This window comes from Hetaerina americana, unplaced genomic scaffold, assembly GCF_022747635.1.
Source record: "Hetaerina americana unplaced genomic scaffold, ioHetAmer1.1.p SCAF_5, whole genome shotgun sequence".
NCBI classification, from domain to species: Eukaryota; Metazoa; Arthropoda; class Insecta; order Odonata; family Calopterygidae; genus Hetaerina; species Hetaerina americana.
This window is the reverse complement of record NW_027287095.1, coordinates 31,009,624-31,030,258: the sequence shown is the minus strand read 5'-3', so window position 1 is coordinate 31,030,258 and position 20,635 is coordinate 31,009,624. Positions and strand designations below refer to the sequence as shown.

General features: G+C 38.5%; 1 protein-coding gene across 1 annotated transcript in view; it reads right to left on the bottom strand.

Annotated features, from left to right (window-relative positions):
- The window catches only part of LOC139694062 (uncharacterized), a 302,149-nt gene extending 284,272 nt beyond the window's left edge, over positions 1–17,877 (bottom strand). The window contains exons 1-2 of the mRNA XM_071592483.1: positions 17,734–17,877; positions 12,959–13,151 (exon numbers count right to left, since the gene is read on the bottom strand). Of these exons, the coding sequence (XP_071448584.1) occupies positions 12,959–13,151; positions 17,734–17,780 (240 nt within the window). The 5' untranslated portion in view covers positions 17,781–17,877. The remainder of the gene's footprint in view (positions 1–12,958; positions 13,152–17,733) is intronic.
- Positions 17,878–20,635: the final 2,758 nt, after the last annotated feature.

The following is a 20,635-nucleotide window of genomic DNA, read 5'->3' as shown; positions in this document are numbered from 1 at the left end:
TTTTCCCCAAAACTGCATAACTGCCATCGAATTCTTCAAGAAATATGGAAGCTGAACTGCCAGTGCCAAACTGGAGAAGTTAATTCCTGGCTTCTTAATACTGAGAGGGAAACAGAGTAATTCAATTTGCTTAATTAATCGAAGGTCACAAATTGCACGCACTATGAAAAAAACTTGATTTCCGGTAAAGAGAACACGTTGCCTGGACTTCAGTTAAATCCGCTCTACATGAAATAACCTAACAATGAATAATGACACATTTTCAATCATTTTTACTATACCTTGTCACAATTTTCTAATATTAACCATTTATCGCCAGGTAGTTTTTCGTGTTTTAGCAACAGCTTAACTGGATTTCTCAAGAATAGGAATAATGGAAATTATTGGTAACGCAAATTCCATCGTTGAAATCATATAACCATACAACTACATCCCTTGTCATCTTCCACCAATTTTATTACTTGAGATGATTACAATTAGAAAATAAGTTCGATTAAAATTATCACCGATGCTCGCATAATCTTCCGAGGAAAGTACATTATTTACCTTCGAGAGACAGCCGGTTTTCTAGAGTTATTTATAGGATAATTAAAATCTAAAATCACGACAGTGCTAGAATTTTCGTAATCAACAACGAACTCGGGTCTTTTATTACATTTTTGCCAATCAAAACTCGCTGAAGTTGTGTCAGTCAGATTACGTACACATAATCTCGTTCCAAACTGATCAGCAATCTAATCCATGGACAGCAGATGTATTGTGGCCAGAATCTCAAAAAAAATAAATACAGTTACATTAACGTGGATGCTAACGTATCATTTATTCCAAGCAGTCTTAAAAATGTCCTCTTGAGCCGATCATCCTGTGGTTTTTCCTTGTTTGGTTCAGGAAGCGATGTTGCGGTGTAGTTTCAATGGCAAACGCTCACTCAGCAGAATATTGTTCATAATATTTTAACATTGAAAGAGATAGTGGAAGCACCGAATCCGGATGACCGCTTGCGGTTCGGTTATTCAGGTAAGTATTTTGAAGGAATATCAAGGTTTAATCATGAGAGTAGTCAGGATTGAGTACCCAGGACTCGTAGGTACCCACATCCGCATTCAATCACATCGGTGTCTTTTATTTTCATCACTCTGCGTTGAACGTGTTTTTCGCAGTTTTAACAAAATTGAAACATGATGCACAACCGGTAAAGGAAAGTAACTTGTTAAAAGTAATGAATTGCTATTGAGGATTTAACTCATGGTATAAATATTGCCTGCAAATATAATCATAAATAATATGTAACTATGGATTGCAATCCTCACCTGGTGTTTCTCTCGAAAATATTTTACGAAATAGAAAATACATGGCCTGTCGCAAAAAAGAGGAGATTAAATCTGGGGTAAAAATGTATTGCAGATCAAAGTGCAAACTACTGCTAAGCTTCATGAAAGCGCCCGTATGTATTGACACAACAATGCCAGTGCCTGCGCGAGTTGTGGTATGCTTCCTGTAAGGCATCAACAGGACCCTCGTTCAGGCACCTCGTTATGGCCTCTTTGACATAATCCAGGGGTCCAAAATGGAACTCAAAGGGGTTACACTTCGAACATACTCAAAGGTCCTTGTTTCGTCACCAGTAAACACCTATCCTAAAAAATTCGGGTCACTTTCACAGTAGTCCAAGAGGTCCAAGGCAAGATTGTCACACAAGCAGTCTTCTGAGAGCACCTAAGGGCTATCTTGGCACGCCTTTCTCATGCCTAAATCTTCTGTAAGAATACAATGCACTGTGGTTTTCTGAATGTTTTACTCTTGTGCTAAAATCCTGACACTAGGGGGTCAATCATAATTGAGCATGTCTCACTTTTTGCACATTTTCATCTCATTGTGTTGCTAATGGGTGTCCAGGGCATTCCTCATCGTCAACCACCTCCTCGTTCCATCGTCGACCATCACTTGGGACATTTCTCCATCTCCATAAGCGTCTTTAACCATAGTCATGGTCTCCGGACTAAATTTTCCAAGCTTGATGCACAATTTTATCGCATATCATGGTTCCAAGGAAAGTGGCATCGTGAGTTCAAACAGAGATCCAGTTTAGCAGCAATCCGCACACTGTAAATGACCACAGTTAACTACCTTGGGTCGCGTTGCTTTCTCAAGATCTCCCATTACTTTTCCCACCACAAATCACCCAATCCAGCCATCTGAATTAGTGGCGAAAAATCATTCTTCTTATTTTTGATACAGACCTGGTATATAGGAAGCGGATAATCCATCTATTGTTACTGAAATTAAATAGGTTGTGGCACATACCAACTAACACAAATATAGTGCGTCTCTAATTCCCCTAAGATCTTCTATTCATGTACTATCAAATCGTTGGTATGCATGAAGTTCCGCAGAGAGAAATACCAAAGACAAACTTACATAGTATGGAGAATATTCAACATGGTCCCATTTATTAGGAATGGGGTTATCTTTTATACGTCGTTTAAGGTGATAAAAAGATTAAAAAATGGGAGAAATGAAAACCAGTAAGGAAAACTGAATACACGTTGGGCTCTTAACGCTGTGCCATCTTATACATAGATCACCATCCTTATGAATACGATTAAAATACTGTCTTAAAACCTTTATTCTTTTAAAATTATGTTATGCTTCTAAAATAACCTAAACAAAATAATTTGTTTTTCTGTTTCCCTTAGGACATTTGAACGACTCAGGTAGTAATTTACTTGATTTTAAATTCCCGTGTCGGTGGAATCGAACGTGTTTCCATATTCCCTTGTGGTTATTTATATTGTTTCCATCGATTTTCCAAAAATTGCTGATCCTAAGCAACACTTGGACGGCATTTGATTAAATGGAGGTCACTCAGCTACCGTTGGCGACACAACGTCAAAACTTCCCCACCAGTACAAGGTGCAACGTTGGGACGTGGACTCGAGGGTCGTAGGGAGGAGCTGAAGGCGCTAACAAGTATCACACAATGCATGTAATTTTATTTTTATTCATTGACAGAGCAAAATTATAAATCACAGATGACGCTTTTAGTTTTTGCTCCCGAGGATTTATGAACTAGGGGCCAAATTCCCAAGCGAACCGAGTCCCAGAAGCCCATATCTACCACCGCATAATACTCGATCCAGGAAGCAGACCAGGATAACTTTTTAACAATTTTTTAATTCCCTATTCGCACTCAAAATACGACTAAAATAAAAGTTGATTATTGCTACCAAAGTAATTTTCAAAGCGTCAATTAATTGATAACATAAAATGTTCAGTTTTTCCACTCACTCACGCGGTTGACAGAAATCCAATGAAACCGCTGCTTAAAATTAAATCCACAAGATCATTATTCCGCAGTCCACCTTGTAAGGTAGGTTTTGGATGGACAAAGGCTGTAAACTCCTACATTTCTTACTCTCGCCTATCAAGACAAAATCTGAAACCCCACACTAAAATGAACTAATCTTCAGTGCCACATACATACAGTCTATTTCCCTTCACTCTGTTCAACATCCTACCCTTTTTCTACCCCTACCTCGCAAGCCTCGTCCTCCCCTCTATCATAGCCTTCAACATCCCATCACCAATCAAGATGCTCTGAGTCCATCAAAAAATCCTCCTACCTTCTTAGAATTTCTCCCAACAATAAATATTTTCTCCTCCTCCACCATGCCTAGTACTTTTTTGTTTTAGTTTTATCCGTCCATTTCACCTACCCCATCATTCTCCTCACTCACATCTCAAAAACCTCCAATCAACGCTTATTATCTTGCTTAAACGACCAAGTTTCCTAACCGGGTAAAAAACTGCGCTCGAAATTTTTTATAGCCTCTCCTTAACCTCCTAGCGTTGACATTATGTCCCTCTGATCAATTCCTTCCTTATTGTGAAAGTTTATTGGCCTAAAGCAATTCTTCTTCCTATACCCCCACTACCGCGACTGTCTTAATCCAAGACTTCCCAAGATACGAAATCTATTCTATCTGTTCTAGTTTAAGCTCTCCTATTTCAGCGATTAAGTTTTTCTCTTTCTTGAAAACTTTGTAACATTTGGATCCACAAGATCACCTTAAAATTTGGGCTAAGCTGAAGGGATGCAGATAGGAGGAAAGTGTAAGGGATAGAGGAGCGGAGTTAATGTTAATTTAATCCTATTTATCGGTGAAATTAAGGCCCACGGCTTCCTTCTCACGTTTGACCGCGGAAAATCCATAACGTCAATCCCCTACGCGAGATTCTAACCCACGAACTCTGGGTTTCAGAGAACATTCAGCGTACTACTCTCCATGGTAACCACAGGACCAAAGTGTAAACCCAGACGCCAAAGAGATGAGGTGAGGCAGAGAGGGGAACACGAAGGATAATCAGCAGGACTCAGGAAATGAAACCTCACCCCCTCATACCGTGCTATGAGAACCGAATTCTCGACGCAGCACGTGCATACGCGCGAGCCCGGTCCGTGTAAACGCATGATCGAACGGGCATGAACACAGAATCGAAGGGCGAGATGGGATTGAGGGGTGAGAGAGAGAGTGAGAGAGAGAGGGAAACAGGGAGACCTCCCTTCCCGGCCTCAAAACATACGCGCGATTTCCAAAGAGACGAGGCGCACGGCGGAGGGGACTCATTCCCCTCTCCCCCGCGAGAGGATCATCCGGACAAATGAAAGGCTCGGGGACAAGATTGCGAGAGAGAGAGAGAGAGAGGGAAGGAGGGAGGGAGGATCCCCCGTCGAGACATCACGTCGAGACACCCGTCGAGGCGCGGCGTAGGCAAAAAAATGAAGAAGAAAAAAACAAGAAGGGAGTCCAAGGGAGGGGAGGAGGCGTGTGAAGGACCGGATGACGAAGGTGGGAAGGAAATATAAGAGGCGATGTGGGGCGGGGGAGTGGTCCTGGATGAGCGGGGGAGGACCGGTACCTTGTCTCGCGTCGACTCTCCCCATCCCCGACGCCCTTCCCGCCAATATCCGCGAGTGCTCTTCCGCGGCTGGTCCAAGAGCGCGCACAATGACACTAAAGGGGTCGATGTATGTGTGTGTTCGCCTGTGTCCTCCATTTTCCTACGGCGCCGAGCCCGTGGGCTGATTAACGTGCGGTTTTGACGGAGGACGGGAAAGAGTGAACGAGAGAGGATGCTCGAAGGATAGAAAGGAATACAAAGAGAAGTGCCCAAAAAAATGGCGATGAAAGATTTGCATGTGGTTGCGTGACAAAACGTAGCCGTCAAAAATGCCACAATCATAAAAAAACTTCGTGACGAGGATCCGGAGAAGCAATGTTTCGAAGGATGCATTTGAGTTGGATGAATGACCGGATCCATTTGAATGGCGCATGGACGACCAGGGAACTTTTTTTTTCAATCGAACAAAACCCCGCAGCGACAAAATACGGGAGCGGTTCACAGATGAAAAAACATAATATCTAAGTGTAACACACAATGTCAGTAAACCAGAAGGGATCTTAAAGGAAAACAGAAAAAATCGGCGTATACGAGGACCGACAGGTTCGAATACCAAGAATTCTTGAACCCCAACGCCGTCGATGTAACGAAGGAAAGGGACCACGCTTGACCAATCATCTTGCATACGTATAATAATGCGTTCGAGCAATCATATGCTCGATTCGCACTTCTAATATTGGATACCGATCCTTCAGACAGTTGTGCTTATCCTTCCAATGCTTTCATGAGGATTATTTTATTGAAAAATTTGGTAAGATATTAATGCAGGTATATGGAATTAATTTTAACGGATAAATTCAACTGGGAAACATCACTTCCAGTAGCGATTCCAGCCGAAACACTACGCACGCCTGCCAAAGATCAAACAGGTTACTATGGAAAACCTTAATTAAACAGCTGTATACGATGCCATCCTTAAAATTCAGTGATCGCGTTTGTATCTAAAAACTTACGCTAATCAAAATTGCATTCGAATAATTGTACTAATGGTGGAAGTTCATCAATTATGTAACACAAGTATGAATCTAACATTGGTAGACCAACTTACATCGATCATAGTGGCACGAAGAGGTTATCAGCCGCAAGGCCTGGTATTAAATAGGTGGATGCATCGATATATTACGCGTAGTTTCGTAAAGAGAAGCCTTATGGTTTCGGAACACCGTTCTAATTCATAATTAAACGTTTGCACTACATTCAGGGTGGAAAAAGATAAGACATAGAATAAACATAGGGATTAGGATCTGTTTTTCAGTGCTAGAGAGGATTTAATTGTTATAAATCCTGTTGGCGATACCAAATTATAATAACGTCAAATTAAAGGTATTTATTCCTTTTGAAGAGACCCTCAATAGTCATTTTGAGCATAATAAGAAGAGTACACAATGGTTTTAGTATGGAGCCGTCTCCACCTTTAGCCTTCCAGTTCAATCAATGACAGCGGGAATCACGTTAAAACTAAATATTTCCATCTTCAAATCAAAAATTTAACTCTAAACCCACTATATAACATCAATCAGATGAAATAAACGACTGTATTAGGGAATGAAAGGTTATTTTGTGGGTCATATTTAATTCCAGCGGCCTTTGAGTTGAAATAAATACTTACGCAGCATTACGAATCCACTTTCGAAAGGTTTTAATCGTAGATCTGTAAAATAGAGTCCATTATAGGAAACCCCTAACTGAAAGAACATAAATGCCAGGGGTCACCGCCGTTTCCATACGAATGAGTGGAGTAAGAATAAAAATTCACTTCCGGGTTTATCACTGGCATTGCAGAGGTATTCTTTAATATTTCATTCGCGTAGATTGAACGTCTTCTTCAGAACCACCTTTCTTATCAAATCCACAGTTGCCTTGCGGTGAAACTATTTTCTATCAAATGCTGTCGTCCGGCTGAATCCAGTATGGACCAGCATCATCAGGGTAGAGCAGAGGCTCACGTGTCTAGGCGATGAATTAACACGCCCCCGGCCAAAGGAGCCGTGGCCATCAGGGACCCCAAATGAAAAAGCCTGCAACCCTATACCTTATCTTCCAGCTGTCCCGTTTTTGGAAGAGAAGTCCAATCCAGTAAATGAAAAATCTCACCCCCTCGTCAAGAGTAGCAGCGAATATTTCCCTTTTTCCACATTTCCCTGCATCATGAACAAAAAATGTTAGAGAATTTAGAACCGGCGATCCTTATATTTTTTTATGCGCTCCTAGTCACCCCTGAGTAAACTCATTTTCATGCACCGGCAAATGTCGGTTTATTTATAGAAATTTCTTTCTAAGAGTAAGTGGTACTTTGGAAGGTTCCTCCAGTATAGTACTAATACATCCTTAACCTTAGAACTGTAAATTTAGGTTTGAGCAAGGGAAACTGCAGCGTCATGAAATCTAAAATAATGATTTGTGAAAAGCATTTTACTCGTAGGCGCCGTCGTAGGTCTTAAGGTACGATAACCATATTAATATATTGATGCATAAAATTAGCACGCATTTCACGCCTTGAAAAAATATAAGTTCTTAAGATCTTCTCTCGACATTATTTACTATTTAGCGAATGGAACCTAATTAAGGAAAAAATCATTTAAAAAATTCGCCTTCACTGACCAATTATGCTAGGTTAAATTTGACGCAGTTCTCCACTCAATTTTTCTATCGTCCAACCTCTTCATGTCTATAAAGTTCATAGATTTAACTCCTGGCGTTATTTATGTCACGTACTTCATCTAGGACATTTCTCTTTATTTATTCGGGTTAGGTTTTCTCTAAACGAATGTGTTCATGCATATGTTAAACCTTAAAACTTTAAAAATATTACTAACATAACAAGATTCCACAGAAATAAAAAGAGTAAGCTCATTAACAGATTAGGTTCATTTTCATCCCTAATTAAAGAATTATCATTTTTGCAATACGCACAAAATAAACATCCTGGAATTAGGTACACACAAGGTTTGCGTAAAAGGTATGAGGAAAAGTTTCGAAAAATAGATTTATTTCAGGTATTGCTACAATGCCTCATAATTCTTCAAAGTACATCTCTTGAGCGTCGACAAACTTTTACCCTAGCTTTTCCACGACTCTTAAGGCTCCCTAGTAGATAGATTCTGGAAGGTCTTTAAGGGCATACGTGTAAGTTTCTTTGCCGGCATTAAGGTTTCCATGGTGGTTTCCTTTGAGGGGGAATTTCACTTTTGGGAATAGGAAATAGTCTGCTGGTGACAAGTCGGGACTTTCCAGAAGGTCGCGGTCTTCTTCAACGCGTTGCAGAGTCTTCGCAAGCAGACACTCGACTCTCCTTTTTGTCGTCCGTCAAGACCTTCGGGACGAGTTAAGCGCTGATCTTTCGCAACGCTAAATTTTCAGTGATAATGGTGTGCACTTCGCGATGCCATATTTGCAATGCCAATACAATCTGCGATTATGCTCACACTTAACCGGTGGTCTGAATTCAGCACTTCAAGCACACGTTTTCTTCGGTTCTTGCCGTCGAAGGCTGTCCAGCGCAGGGCTCGTCCTCCACACTCTCTTGGCCATATTCGAGAGTTTTTGCCTCTTTAAAAACTACAGTTTTTGACATGCTTTAATCCTTGAACACTTGGCGAATCATACCTAACGTCTCCATACCCGATTTCCTCAGTCCACACACAAAATTTGATGGCGTATCGCTGTTCAATCGTTCGCTGTATTTTGAGCTCGCATTGAATCTGTCGACAGGGTTCCAATAAAAACAAGATCTAGCCTAAACAAAAGCCCGCAGGCGACCAGTGCGTGTTTAAGGCCCCTACACCTCGCACCCTGCTAGGTACAATCACGTCAGGAAAAAATCGTTCTCGATACTTTTTATAAAAATCTTTAATTCGCTTCCCTGATAACATTTTAAACATGAAACTATTTAATTATGCAAATTATATTCATCACTCCTTTTTTAAATCCCAAACGATTTCCTTATATTTATTTTGAGAGAATCATTTTTATTAGCGTTTACACGGAATATTCGGATCTCTCCGAAGAGAGCTAACCCTCAACCGGAGTCGCTGAAGGCATGTTTTGTCATCCTCAAATTGCTATCTTAAAGTATAGCTGACGAAATAAAGAGAGGTAGGTCTCTTTGCTATGCATTGTGCTTTTTATCCGCCCTACTGGGCAAGGTTTCGGACTAATGGAGACGACTACGGTCACCCAGGAAATGAAACGCTTGGGTTGATGATTATGGTCGTTCATTCAAAACGTGTGAACCACCAAGAACAGCATAAGGAGCAAATGATCAAAGAGCTATGCTTTTGCGATTTTATTTTAAGCAAACATTTTCATCGTTTGCTGATAATGAACCGTATAGTTTCAGGCTTAACTTCGTGCAAACTTTCCATATTTTGTCAATAATCCTTCTAACGTCACCCCTTCCGCGTTACCAAAAATATTCCATACACTATTAATATTGAATGGCGATATTCCATGGATAATTTTTAGCAGGAAGATCGATCTCTGTGACCAGGCACCCGATTTGATTGACTACCAAAACAAGGGTTCTATCGTTGCCTTACAGTTTCCGATACCGTTCATTAATAAATAGTCAAAATCATTATATTTAACACAGCTCCTGGTAGTATTAGGTAAACTTTTATTATTATCACTATTAAATTCGAGGTAATTAATTCAATGATATGCATACCCATCTGTTTCACAAGAGTGGGACAATGCATTATTCAACGAGGAGCCGCAGACAGCTTTGGAAACGATTTGGAGTCGAAACTTTTCAACTCCTGCCGTTGGCGGAAATTCCCTCGCCAGCGATTAGAGATGTAATCGTCCTGTGTAATTGGATCTGTATTGCTTCGGCTTCAAGGCACTAGCATACGTACGCTAAGCCTTACATTCGAACTGCTGAACGGTCAAGGAAGCGAATAAATTGCATAGTGGGACGGGCACACCGGCCCGGCACATTTTGAGAGACATGAACTGCGGATTTTTCAGCGGAAGCGTGGAGAGAGAGAGAGAGAGAGAGGGAGGGAGGAAGATGGACGGCAAAGGAGATGATGCTTCCCGAGCTGACGAATGATGCCCTGCCAGGTTCACAGGAGGGAGGAATTCATTAGGAGTCACCACCGGAGCTCACCCCTCCCACGTCTCACTTCCTACCTCGTCAATCTGCGTACCGCACTCATCTCCTTCCTTCCTTTCACCAATCGTAAATCTAGAGCGAGCGGGCTTACTGCCCGTGGCGGGTCCAAATTACGCCCTAAATCTTCTATCTTCAGTCCCTTAACAGGAGGGATGGTGGTGGCCGTCGAACTTTTTGCGGTGACGTGGCAAACTGGTATTTTTTTAGTGAATGCTTCGACTACTTCCCCTCTTCCGGGAGCGTAGATAGAAGCTCCGAATGAGTGATAGGGAAACAACTGTGACACGGAAGATTTTATGAATCTGTTCTTCCCTCGTTTTTGATGAGGGCATAACTCTCCAAGTAATGTTCCTGGAAATGTGGCAGTACATGTAAAAAACCGGAGACTCGGCAGGAATAAGATTCATGGATAAATGTACACAGCTCTAATTTCCGTTCTATCTCCGTTTGAATGGGCAATAAGCTATAAATAGCGAAGTTCGAAGAGCCTTCGAATGCTACAATTTCTGATTTCTCAAGCGGTTCCGACACCGCGAATATACGGCTCTGGGAATGTTTCCCGGAAAACAGAATTTGCACGCAACAGTTTCAGGCTTAGAACCTGCCATTCCTTTCCATCAATTTGAACTGTCTCACTTTTTGGGAAAGGAACAGGAAGAGCACTCGTAATTTCCGCTAATATTCGATGACCCGGGTTTCGACTCCTAGAGTCATCAACATAGATCTAAAGATGGCTCAAGGAGTCTAAACTTTGTTCGTAAAAAAACACTAGTGAATACTATAGTAGATAAGTGACACAGTAATGTATATACGCATAGTTATATTTTTTTGGATAGTGATGGCCTCCGCAAAACACTCGAAACACGCAATAAAGGAGCTAGTCTCATTAGGTGCATAAATCAAAGATGCCCAACCAATTAATAATTGGCAAAAATAAGAATGCATCGTGAATTACAACCCGGGTAAAAATATAACATTAATTCCAAAGGAAGAAAGAATTGATGCAGGTACATCCACAGGAGAATTTAGAACCGAATAAAAACTCACTCGTAAATAGGCCGTTTGATGCCTTAACGGTTACGCTAAGTAATTTAACTCTAGCGATACACTTCCTTTAACCACAAAAACGACGAAACAGAAGTCGCTCCGGAGGAAGTCCGGCCAACTCTCCCTCCCGAAAGCACACTCCCTCCCGCGAAGATAACCACGGGGTTCATTGCGGCTCTTATGATAGATAGGTTTCCAGCGGAAAGCGATGATGTTGTCAAATTTCGCACCTTGTGGCTTCAGGTTCGAGAGATATATCAGCTCAGGGTAGAAGCAAGGCAACAACGTACGCCATTCCACTCGATGTCCATCCATCAAAAAGATCCATAATACGCGCTTGGGGCTTGCTCCCTGCTCATGTTCATTGGGGTCTCACAGAACCATGTGGAATTAAATTTGCACAGCTCGTCAAGTATGCCACTCGGCGAGAAAATAAAGATTCGAGTATTCAGGGAATATGTCAGCCAAATTAGGTGTCGTCTTCATTAGATAATATGTCCCAATGACCCTTGATTATTCTTAAAACTACCACCAAGAATTCTACATAAATATAATGCACCTCGAGAAGATTTTTTGATTTTTTCCTTCGCTAGGATTTTTTGACCAAAATCTAGTGAATTTTTGACTCTTTGGTTGAGATAACTTCCGAGAAAAAAAGTCACAATAATTTTCATTGCAAACCATCCCTGCCTCAACATATCGTTCACTTCCAGCAATTAACGGCAATCAAATGCCTAAGTGTCGAAAAAGAGAGGCTTCAGCCCTTTCCCAAAGATGAACGGTTATACAGGGACGAAAAGTATAAATGTTCATTGAATTAATCTAGGAAACGTCATTTATTATCCATTGCAGGAACAATTATGCACAAAAGGCAAAAGTTTTAAGGTGATACAATAACTACTTATCGTAAAAATACTAAAGACAGCAACACATCAGCAACATATTTGTTTGTTTGGAGACATATCACGCCGACGGTAGGAAGAAAGGGCTTCCAATTTTTTGCATAAATAGAGTAAAAATACACCAAAGCCACATAGACTAGATCCGATTCGGTTATACCTTTCTGGAAATTGAGATCGAAAAAAATCGATATTTTGAAGAAAAAAAATGTGAACACAGGTGGTTGCATATTTCCATCCGAAAACAATATTTCAATTCATTGATTCCATTCATTCGATAAAGAGCGGCAAATAAAGTGCCGCACTCTACATCATCCACAAACGTATATTATGATTTATGCCGACAGCTGGGCAGACCCTCCGTATATTGTAAACCGTGGCTGTTAAACTCGATAGCCTAGGATTATTTCTTTAGAAGTGCACATTTTTTTCCGTGAAATTCGATGGCTTTGAATTATTTCCTAAAGAGCTAACTTTTAAAGTACACCAGTTGGTTTTTTCAAATTCAGTGTTCAATTTTTCCCGGCAGAATTCAAATCGAATTCCTCCAAAGCATCAGCAAAATCACGTGCCCAAAGACAACACCGTGATAGGGAAAATGTAACTTCAGAATTTAAAAAAAATGTATATCACTCAGGTTTATAGTCAATATGCTGTCGTACATTTTCTTCAGCAATTCGTACGTTTGACTCGTGCGCCTGATGCCAGGAAAGATTCCAAGAAGTATCGAGTTCTTGGCCAAAATAATTATTTCTTACGAAAAACTTTTCCCCTGAAGAGAACAGATTTGTCACCTATTCGAACATATTGTAAAAAAAGCAGTTGTAATAGCGTTAATACATCGCTAATACATCGTTTAAGCCATTGCTCTTCACTTAATTGACTCATCACACAACCCATTCAACAATTGTAAAGTAATTAAGGTTGACCTTACCAGAACGTTCCAATGGTAAGTGTTGGAATTGAAGTTGCCACCTTTATATTCGAAGTCATGAGAGTCATCACAAACAGTCATGGTTTCTAAAAAACTCCTTTTCCAGATGTGTGGTGCTATACAATGTGCTTGCATAGGAGTAGAGGGTTTTCCAGACCAGCCAACATCATCAATGCATTCTAAATTAGCGGTGCTGTTAAAAGCAATAAGCATAATTAGATTTACTACTAAAAACCATAAATACGAGTACTTCGTACTTTACAGATAAATAATTATCCAAGAATTTCCTTTGAAACATTGCATGCTGGATCAATGTACGTTTTTTCATTTTATAATTACAGATATGTGTGCTTCTAAGTAGTAATTTTATAAAAAATATCAATTTACACTTTAATGAAAGAAACCATTCATTTCGCAGATTAATATATTTATGCGGTTCAAAGATGGGAATTTCCTTACTCTACTGTCATTTCATTTATTTAAACCTTGAACAGGTTTAATATCATACCCGCCATGTTCTGTGCACATATAAATCTCCACAAGACATATCGCTAGTCAATAAAACACTGAAAGACATAGTAAAAATATAAATACAAATATAAAATATCAATAACATCTCTTCACTTCGCATGTAAAAAAATTAATCGAATTACGCTAAATACGAATAATTACTTGTTATCTCTAAAGTTCTAGCTACTTTCATTTGCCTTAGGTTTCAGTGACATATATCAAATGCGTTTTTTTTTCAAATATATATTTAACCAAACCTACCGTATTAAAAAGTTTCTGCAAATCTCGTATTATGTCAAGGAACTCGGAAGTTGAAATCGGATAGCAAATATGAAAAATCAAATTCTTATTTTTTTATTTTAAATATCATCCATAGATAAGAAACTTCGCTCATGGTATGCAACATTACTTCTGCAAGTAATGAATACTCTCTGTAGGATATCAATATTCGATGGTTACCAAATCTGTATTTGACATTTTTGAATCTACGCTAGATCCTTTCAATTAGATTAGTGCAAATATTATTAAACAGCAGCAATTGAATTTCCGACATAAATGGCCGGTGTAGGTACAACACTTTCTCAGCCAAGAAACATCGTACGACAAGAAAATTAAGGTAAAAATCGAACAAAAAATGGAACATGAAGTTCTTAACTCGGTTTGAAACTTCCAAAAAATACTGACGCGCTTGCTTTTCAACACTGTAACTAAGTAGCCAACGGAAGCTGCACGCGTGAATGATGAAGCTGCACGTCACATACCTGGCAATTAATTATTGAAGATAACAGTATAACACCGGTTACTCACTTTTTGACCTCCCCAACTGGGCTGACACGTAGCCAAGATTCCGTGGAATTTAACGTCGGCGCTCTCGGTGATGGGCTTAATCTGGCTCGACTCGAATTTAATACTTCGTCCGAGGCCATGATTACTTAGATAAACGGCTTCGACACTACTAATTCCATCTTTTATTATGATCACCTCAAACTAACAAGTTTAGTTTTGCACACAGAAATTACGTTTCCTCGTCCGACTAAAAAAAGTTAACGTAACTCTTGTGTTTATGATTATTCAGCTGAATTCGTTTCGTGAATGCAACTGTAAATATTAACGGGAGTAAATTGACACAGTGCCTAGTTAAATATAACGAACGAAACCACCGGAAAAAATACTCTAGAAACAAAAGGGCCAAAAATACACTATCAAGACTTTCGACCTTGACGCCACTATAAATTAACAACCGAAAGTTGTTACAGTGTGAGAGTTGCTATGGCAACCACAGCGACTAGTGGGATTCAAATTAATGAAACCATGGACACCGTATCACTCCAGCTAATTAGGTCATACAGGAACGAATTATACACTTCCATGTCAGAAAGCTTTAATGCTTACGGCATGCTTCAAATACATGGCCCAAATTCATCCACGCAAATTCTACTTTTATGGCATTTAACAAAGGAAAACCAAGCGACCGGAAAACAGGGCACGACCATGGTTTCGTTGCTAGGCAACATCTTCAAGTAACAAGTAGCAATACAGAACAAATATATATACATATATATATATATATATATATATATATATATATATATATATATATATATATATATATAACCCGAGGGGGGAAGGAGGGGAAGCGAGGGGTAGACAGGGAAAGACAAGGTAGTGGGTAGGGAGGGGTAGGGTAGGGAAGTGTAAGTGAGATGAGAAGGGGTGATACGGGGGGCGTTATGTGATGGGTGTGTCAGTGGGTGGGCAACGGGAAGGATCCAGAGATGACTAAGTTGGATAGGCCAGAGGATGCGAGAGAGGGGGGTTGTGGTGAGGGCCCTACTTTAATGGCCGTCTTGGTCAGCAGTTGGGAAATGGGAAGTATCAGGGGTATAAAACAAAAGGTGCAGGATGAGACCCTGGCACCCTATAAATGTAACAGTGTGTTAACTGCCTCCTTTGAACAGAAAGATTACATTTTGGGAAAAAAGGCTCCCAGTCATCCTTTCCATAAGTAATTTGGTCAACCACCTTTCTCATCTCCCTTTATTAGAATTAGTAACTTATTTGAAATTCTTCCCAGGTTGACCTCCAATTGAGAAAAGGATAATAAAGATATGAAAATCCATGTTATTCCAGTATCTAGTGGCTGTGATGCCAGCAAATATTTGTTTAGACATATACAACATTACACATTTTAGCTAACATTATTGCTTAAACATATTACTTTTTAATTAAATAAGCATGATACTTAGCATGAATAACTAAGCAATTTATTTCCACAGTTTGTTTGAATACGGAAAGTCGGTGTCCTTGATTTATTGACATTGAGTGAGAAGAGAAGATTAGGGTAAGGGGAATTGTGGACTGCTGGAACCATTCAAAGGCCAGGGAACCATAGACCTTACTTCACAGCTCATCAGAACCGAAAGAATGATCCTCTGCTAACAATCAGCTTTGGGGTGTGAGGGGAAGTGGACACTAAGAGAGAACAGCAGTATGCATAGTACTAACTACGAGGGTCATCCCAACCGATAGATTAGGATGACCCTCAGGGATCATATACATTAGGCAAGTATTGGGCTAAGGATTGGTATTTAGTGCATATAATTTCATTTCCAGGAGTAACATAAAATAGGAGTCACTTTGTATTCACTTGAATTCAATGCCTTTACGACTTTCTTTTGCAACAAAATACGCTCATTTTTATCATACTTTGTATTTAAAACCTAAGTAGTTATTTCGTCATTTCTTCCATGGTAAATGACATTTCATTCAATGGTGTCTAGAGGGAAAAAATATCAGAGCATAATCATTTTATCTCTGGTATAGCTAAATACTTTGATTTAAACTGCTCAGTGTCCTTCTCAGTCTCCACCAACCTTTATCTAAGGACTGGGTAGTTATTGTCCTGTTAGGTGAAGGCTTGGAAGTAAATGTATCAAGATATCTCCTATCAGCCCACTAAAAAACTACCTTGATAGACTGCTAATAATAATAATTGTCATCAACCCAAGAGAGACATTAATTCACTTTCCAGGAAAAATCTCATCAATGAACCAACAAGAGAGATTTGGAGTGAAAGAACTTAAATAATTTTCTCCAGGGAATGAATCTATCACATTTGTGCACCAATCAGGATATGATAGTACTAAGTCAATACTATGGAATTTTTCAGTTCCTTGGATATTTCAATAAGTGGAAGAGGTTCTAAAGGCTAATGACAGTGAAAACTCTTGGTATTATGTCTTACAATGTCCCCCCCCCCCCACTGATATGTGGGTTGTTCAATAATTCCTTAGAAATTCCAAGAGATGGCACTCGTAGAAATGGAAAACGTTTGCTTTTAGTAACCCTTATCTCTTACTAGGCTCCTGGATGGAAGAAAAAATTCTCTTCCATCAAGACAAAGTATGGTTGCACACGGGCTTGGCAGAAAATGATTCACATCAAAACAGGAAGTCTTTGTCAACATGGATCCCTACAATGAGGACCTTCTAAAACCCTATTTTATAGGTTTTATGGCTTCTAACCCTATTATTTACCCTATGTCTTAAAAATCTGGGAAAAGTGTATTGAGCTCAAAGGAGATTATGTTGAAACATTTTTTTTTAATCCCCAAAATTATTTTTCTATTTTCTTTTTCCCGAAGACATATTGAATGACCAAGGTAATATCACCAAAAAACATTCTAGTAGCACAACTTGACAGAAGTATTGATTAGCCATTTCCAAAATTAAGCTATTCCAATCCAAAATTCAATTCTCAATTCCTGATTCCAGTGAATCCAAGAAAAAAATTACCTAACCCCAGTTCACAAAAAATTTATTAATTTGATATCTCTAGAAAGAAAAAATGTCACATATTACTAAGCACATTTCCTTAAATTTCAAACCAGAACACAACTCAAATGGATGCTTCAGTATGTTAGACTTCAAAAGAGATAAAAATCTGCAATAAATCATGTTGTTTTCATTACACTATATATAATTACGAGGGAGGAATGGGAGAAATACATTGTTGTATTAGAATCTCAAATAAATTGATTCCAATGTCACAAATATCCTCTTGCATAGCCTCTCATTGGACCTGGAATCAGAACTGATTTCCTAACATTGGAGATACTTCATCCTGATACCAATTTTATTACATTAGGATTGAGGAATCGGAAGGATCAAAATGACTAATCAATAAATAGTAGTCACACTATTTCAGAGAACTCACTCTACAAAATCTAAATAAATTATGAAAAAATTATTATTAGATTACCTTACCAGTTTTCACTGTATTCTCCAAAATGAGAGCCATAAATTAGGGTCATTTCAGTTTTAAATATTTAGTTTCCATTTTCTTCCACTTCTCTTTCATAAGCCATGCAAACTATGCCAAATATAACATAAGTTATATTACTGCATTACTTCCATCTCATCTTCTACCAATTTTTAACTGCAACCACTCACAGGAAGGGCATTTCACATTTTTATACCTGGCATTAAATGATATAAAGCAAACAAATGAAAAGCTTGAACACATTTTACTATCAATGAAAAATATGAATGCATCATTATTCAATATAAACAGGGAAATCTGTAAAATGGCATCTTTCAATGCTCATTTTGTTCTTATTGCAGCCAATATTCTTCAACTCAGGTTAAATACATATCTTATATTCTTTACAACACCTCTTTTCCATCACATTTAAAAAAAAGAGCCATTATGTATCATAGAAGTTGAGTAAGGCAGAACCATTCATACTTGTGCATTATTAACTAAGAAATACACCTAATAACAATTCAAGTGACTCATTTACTATCAATTTCAATCATCAAGATCAAGTCAATTTCCTCTGTGTATCACAAAACAAGCATTTTTATTCATCAAATGAAAGCCACAGTAGACTTATGACATTTAAATCAGTAATGCTGATTCAAAACCATTCCACCATGTTCCATTGGAAAGATTATTACTAGAGTCCACTCTTTAGTGCAGTTCAAATTTTGTACGAGAACAAATAGCAAAATCCATAACCACATCTCTCTATCTACCTATCACAAGTGTATATATCATTAGGTATGTGTGAGAACAGGCATTATCTATTTGATCCCAACCAGACAAGGATGCACAAAAACTTGGAGAATGAAAATAAGATTAAGCTCTTAACAAAAATTGGCATCTCCTAATTGTGAATTTAGTTCACATCCCAATTACAATTCCAGTAGAAAAGTTCACATATGCTTCTGAAGTGTTCTAGTGAATTTGCCGAGAGAAAATTTCCTCAAGATTCACATGAAACTAGGTTTTAAGACAGTAAATATGAAATGTTTTAAGGGTAAAATGAATACACACCAAGAAACCATTGGAATCCAACCCTTAGCCACACCAAAAATTGACATTGGAATTAAGTTTTAATTCGAAAGCACATATGCCATCGGTCATTGTGGCCAAAGGAGTTGCATACAAGATCCTTAGGTCAGTAGTCTCTCCACCGCTTCACCATAATATAATTAGTTTTTACAGCCAAAAATGACATTCATAGAAAGCATAATATCAAACTAAAAATAAGAGACTTTTATCAGTGAAAGAAAGTCATCCTGCTAGTCTGGAACAATCCATTTGCACTATTTTTTTCACTTGAAATATTTGCCTCATTTTTGTGAACACTGGTAGATAACTCCCTGAAATTACTTGTGGCGATTCATTATTCATGTATTCACTGACAGGAGGGTTTCAGAGAATTGGTGCTAAAATAAGACTGGAAACATGCTTTCACATGAAAACAAAGAGCAGATCATCATCAGCATGTTTTTCTGTGATCCACTGAGATTTCCCAAATGTAGTATTTTTTCTTTTATGCATAGATTTGCAGACTGCATAATGGAGTACACTAAGGTGGGATAATTTGGAGTCGTTTCTGAACTGATTCATGAAACAAAAACTATGAAAAACAAATTTCTATGGTGATATATCAGCATTAAAGTAAGAAAATTTTCCCACCATAAGGATTCATATTATCCAACAACAGAAATTTTAGCCAATCTTTTCCAGCTTAACTTTGTGGAAATCCATTATCACTGAAGTTAAAATACCAATGTGCATTTCCACAAAATTTTTATTCAGTAGAACTAGTTTCGAAGCATTGGTGTCATCCTCGGGTACGGTAGGTAACCTAAGGTAACATGAGGTAAGGTAAGGCACCCTTACAAAAGGTACCTGAGGATGATGCCGATGTGTCGAAACGAGCTGTACCGAATAAAAATTTATTGGAAAGATACATTGGTATTTTTAATTCAGCATTAAAATTTGCCTTGGCTAGCATTGCAGTGCATGAACCAAAGAAATGGTGAAAAGGTCAATCAGTTCAGTGTTATTACTATAATATCCAATCCCTTTGCATTGGGTTGACTACCTCGATTAGTACTTATTTAAAAAAAATGAGAGCACTGCTCTAAAGATCATTCAAACCCATATCTGTAATTTTCAACAATAAATGTATAATAACATGGAATGTTAGTTGGTCTTGAGCAGCTGGGGTCCAAAATCTATCAAATTCATAAAATATTTCATTCATAAAAGTTGAAATTCATAAAACAAAAAAAAATTATTGGAAAAATAATCATTGCTGCTAAGACGGAATATCATTAATAGCTGACCAAGGTAATCATGAAAATAAATTTCACGACAAAAGAAATCAAGCAACTTTTTCAAATAAAAATTTGATGATTTAGATGATTAACAATAAAGATGATTTGTGGTATGAAGTCATAAAATAAAATGCATATTTAGAATAAGATGATTTCTGCTCCTGGCAAAATTCCATTTCATAGGCATCGCCTCCATTTTCTTTTTTACTGGGATTATATAAGATGGCATAATTTTACATTAAATCAGTCATACTATAAAAGTTGGAGTGGAAAAGAAAGCTATTTCCTGATTGTTTTTGGTCTCACAACAACAAATGAACATATTTCTGAAAATAGTACAAGGTTGGGGCTAAAAATAACCCATATGTAAAATCTTCTTAAGGAAGGATATGATGCTCTCCTGAATGGACAGTTTGAGCCAAGTGCCCATTGGCGTTCACTATTCTTTCACTACATCAAATATTGCCTTTACATTTGCTTTGTGAATCCAGTTTTAACAGACGTTCCTAGCTTAATTTCAACTAGGAGCCAAAAC